The sequence below is a fragment of the Myotis davidii genome, unplaced genomic scaffold, assembly GCF_000327345.1.
Source record: "Myotis davidii unplaced genomic scaffold, ASM32734v1 scaffold902, whole genome shotgun sequence".
Taxonomy (NCBI): Eukaryota; Metazoa; Chordata; class Mammalia; order Chiroptera; family Vespertilionidae; genus Myotis; species Myotis davidii.
In genome coordinates this window covers 474316-478481 of record NW_006293951.1, presented here as the reverse complement: position 1 = coordinate 478481, position 4166 = coordinate 474316, and the positions used below count along the sequence as shown (strand labels likewise).

At 31.9% G+C, this 4166-nt stretch overlaps 1 protein-coding gene across 1 annotated transcript in view; it reads right to left on the bottom strand.

Moving 5' to 3' along the window:
* The window catches only part of SLC2A13 (solute carrier family 2 (facilitated glucose transporter), member 13), a gene marked incomplete at its 5' end in the record, with an annotated part of 220276 nt that overhangs the window by 69223 nt on the left and 146887 nt on the right, over positions 1-4166 (bottom strand). Inside the window, one exon of the mRNA XM_006767836.2 lies at positions 3012-3120. Coding sequence (XP_006767899.1) covers positions 3012-3120 — 109 coding nt within the window. The remainder of the gene's footprint in view (positions 1-3011; positions 3121-4166) is intronic.

The window sequence follows — 4166 nt, the reverse complement described above, 5'->3', positions numbered from 1 at the left end:
TTCCACCGTTCCAAGATGCACTGATTATATGTTTATCAGAATATATCAAGATATAGCTTATTATAAGTTTCCTCAAAAGAAGAAAAATGCTAAAAAACCCAGATAGAACCAGGCTTTTTTTTTCTCTTTCTCTCTCTCTCTCTCTCTCTCTCTCTCTCTCTCCCCCTCTTTCTCTCTCTCTCTCCCTTCCTACATAATCTCTCTCTCACACACATTTTTGTTATGGTAATACTGTGGGAAGACTCCATTTATAAGTAGTCATCAGATAAAAATTTTTAGACATAAAAATGGAAAATAATTAACATTATAATAGATCACAAAAAAGAATTTCTTAAGAAAGTTTTCTTTATATTAATAATCATCACTTTCATCTATCACTCCTCTCTCCTTTTATGTGAAAATATTTTATTGGTCTGTGAGATACAGTGGAATAATATTGACACTTTTACATCAGGAAAGTTAGTACTCCATTTGCTCTATTCTTTATCCCCTGTGAATAGAGAATAGCCTATTTACTGCATGTTTGAAATTAGTGATTAAAATCATACTAGGAAATTGCCTCTTCTAAAAGTTAAATGTAGTTGTCTATAGTATGTACTGATTTTAAAAACGTGAAAGTTCTCTGTTAATGGGATAAAGGATAAGTTATAGGTTAGGATATAAACATGAATCATACAAATAAAACACACAGACATACATAAACACAATATGTATTTACATACATATTTTCATGGTACAAGATGAGAAAATTACATATTTCAAGAAGAAAACCTATTTTTTTGACTGAGATAGAACTGAGATAGGTCAAGGAGAGAGAAAGAATGATCCTATGGGAAAGAGAGAAAATTAAACATAAGATGATATAAGGCAATTTTAAGGATGGCTTACCTTTCAATATTTTTCTATATTATCTTTCTATGAACTTTTCTTGGTGACAAATAGTACTCAAAATTTCTCATGTTTCAGGTTCACACAAATTTGGGGGAGAAATATGGATTTTATAAAAACATTTCAACTTCTACATATTATTAGATTTGGGCTGTGAATATAGAAGAGCACGGTCTACTTTACTTCCCACTTAAAATTCAAGAAAGAAGTTGGAAAGAGTAAATTATACATAATGAATTATCAATAAAAACAAAACCCTGAATTAACATAACATTAAAAAATAAAAATAATATAGTTAATATTTTCTACTAAAAACAAAAAGTAAGCTATTAGGCTCCAATTAAAATATTATTTTAAATTAGAAGAAACAAAATTTACGATAATATTTATTGACGCTTAAGAATACTGGAAAAAGATACATACATATACACAAGCATACACAGGATTCTAGAGAAAATAGAAGAAAGCACAGTACATGAGGGTCCCAGATTAGTTATTTTCCATCCAGATAATGACAGTAGTGCAGACTATTACAATGAAATTAATTTATACTAAGTCTTATGGATTTAAGATATAAATTCTGAAATTGTGTACTATTAATAACCACAGTTACTTATCATTGGCATCATATCATTTAAGTGAGTAGCAGATTTGCATCATGTGACACAATCTAAGTTTAAACATCATTTACCTTATTTTATTCTTCCTAATTTCTGGTATAAATATTCAACTGAAGCCAAAGCTGTATGACAACAATACCTGCATCATGTAACATTTGTGCTAAGCAAAGAACATTAATGACTATCACAAATCTTAAGGAGTATCAGGATCCTTATATTCACATCACCTGATCTCACTGTGAAAAGATCAAGGGTTTGGAGAAATGAATGCTTTATTAACATTTGAAAACCTTAATCAATACATTTTATACTAAATACTAAAAGTCTAATAAAAGTGAGGAAAAATGAAAGGAAATGTCAGAAAAAGGAGAGGATCAAATATTAAAATTGTAGTCTAATAAGGATCATGATTAAAGTCAAATTCAACAAGGATGTGGATGTATTCAAAATGCAGTTTTTTAACAAAACCTGATTTAATCTAATGAATCATTGGTCCCTAATCATCATTTCTAATAATCACTGAAAAGAAACTCACTCTTCTCAAAATATTAAAAACAAAAAATTCATCTTATCCCAAATAATTTAAAGAAAAATATCGAGTCCCAAATACATTTAAATGGTTTACCAGGCAAATTTTCATTTTATACAACTTGTATATGATTTTAAACAACACGTAGGAGCAAAAAAGCTTCTAAGACTCAGCACTTTTCACCCTACAATGAGTTTTTCAGCAGAAACCATGACTTTTCTCTAACCCAGGATCTCAAACATCTGCTCCATGGAAAACTAGAACAGTCCCAGACTTCCCTGGTCACAATTTGAAAGTACATATTAAACTGTGAGTTTATAAATGAGTGTTTCCTTTACTAGCTTATATACTCTGTGAGGCCAAGGCCATATCTACTTTTTCCCCTGCTCTGTATCTAGTACAAAATAGGCCATCAAAAGCATGTTGAACATTGAATAACTGAAACATAGAACCCCCTACTAGTCACCCCACTTCACCCCCAACACAGATATAACTTTGGGAATGACTCTAAAAACTAGAAAACAGGGAATTCCTGCACCTGCTCCACTTCTCTGCTCCCTCTCCATCCCCGGTCCACTGTACTCTGGCTGTAATAAACATTATTTCTATTAGTGCTCTTATCCCATTGCATTGTAATTGCCCCCAAAGTTGAACTCGTGATTTGACAGTGCTAGCATCAAGAAATGGCTTATGAAAATAATATATTCATTACTTCAGAATGTAAGGAAGAATTGGATGGCATAAAAGAGAAATTGTATGAAATCAAAAAAGCCAATAATCACAACAAACAAAATAAATCACCAACTTCTAGTTACAAATGAATAGGATTAAAAAAGTATAAAGTTAAGTATCTTTCAAAAGGAAAATCCTATACATTTAATAACAACAAATCACCAAGAGTCCTATTCTTTTTTTTCCATATAAAATAATATCTTCAAAATCTTTTCAGTGAAAATCCAGAAAGAAATACATACATGACTGTGTTAATGCCTGAGAGCTGTTGGAACATCTGTAGGCCACAACCCACAATCAAAGCACGGCGAGTGGGGGGATAACTCAGCATTCTGCAGATCACAGGTCCAGCTTTTTAAAAAAGAAAGAAAAAGAAAGACAAATCTATTATTTTAAGTTCCCATAGTAATTTATCCCATTAGGAGCCATTTCCCCAAATTTCTGTGAAATCAACATGTCTTGGAATTTCAAAATAGAACATATAGACTTTTGCAGAAATCTGGGTACAGTAATCAACATGTCTTGGAATTTCAAAATAGAACATATAGACTTTTGCAGAAATCTGGGTACAGTGTACTTTTTAAAACAGATATACATCTATGCGAATACAAGGAAGACCTACATAACTCTAAGTGTCAGAAATTACTCTTCCTTAAATCTCTACAAGCTGTATTAACTACTCTTTGTTCTTCCACTTCCTTGGCAATTAATTCTTACTTAAAATCCACTCAATGATGAACTACTTACCAAGTCATTGAAAAATTGCTTTAATCATCAAAAAAAAATAGCACTCATTAAAAACAATTAAACAAGGAACAGAATTCATTTGACTAAAGCAGTGACGGCGAACCTTTTGAGCTCGGCGTGTCAGCATTTTGAAAACCCTAACTTAACTCTGGTGCTGTGTCACATATAGAAATTTTTTGATATTTGCAACCATAATAAAACAAAGACTTGTATTTTTGATGTTTAGTTTATATATTTAAATGCCATTTAACAAAGAAAAATCAACCAAAAAAATGAGTACGCGTGTCACCTCTGACACGCGTGTCGTATGTTCGCCATCACTGATTTAGGCAAACCAGAGTTAGAGATTCACATCTTACACACTAAACTCACCATGCAGCTTTCACAGACTGCCATTCCTAACAACCTGAGGATGTCAGTTAAGGAGAAAATGTGTTTGATGCCTGGCACTTGAGTTTGCAGGTAATAATTATGCAAACCTAAGGTTGAGCACTGCTCTATATATACATGAAATAATACTTGTCACGATCACAGGAGAAATCATTGCTTGACACCAGATAAACTTTAATAGCTCCTCTTCCAGTGTTAACCATTTGTCTACTGAGCATTGCTTTAATTATTTGCTCATTAAAATTTCTAGTACTATATTC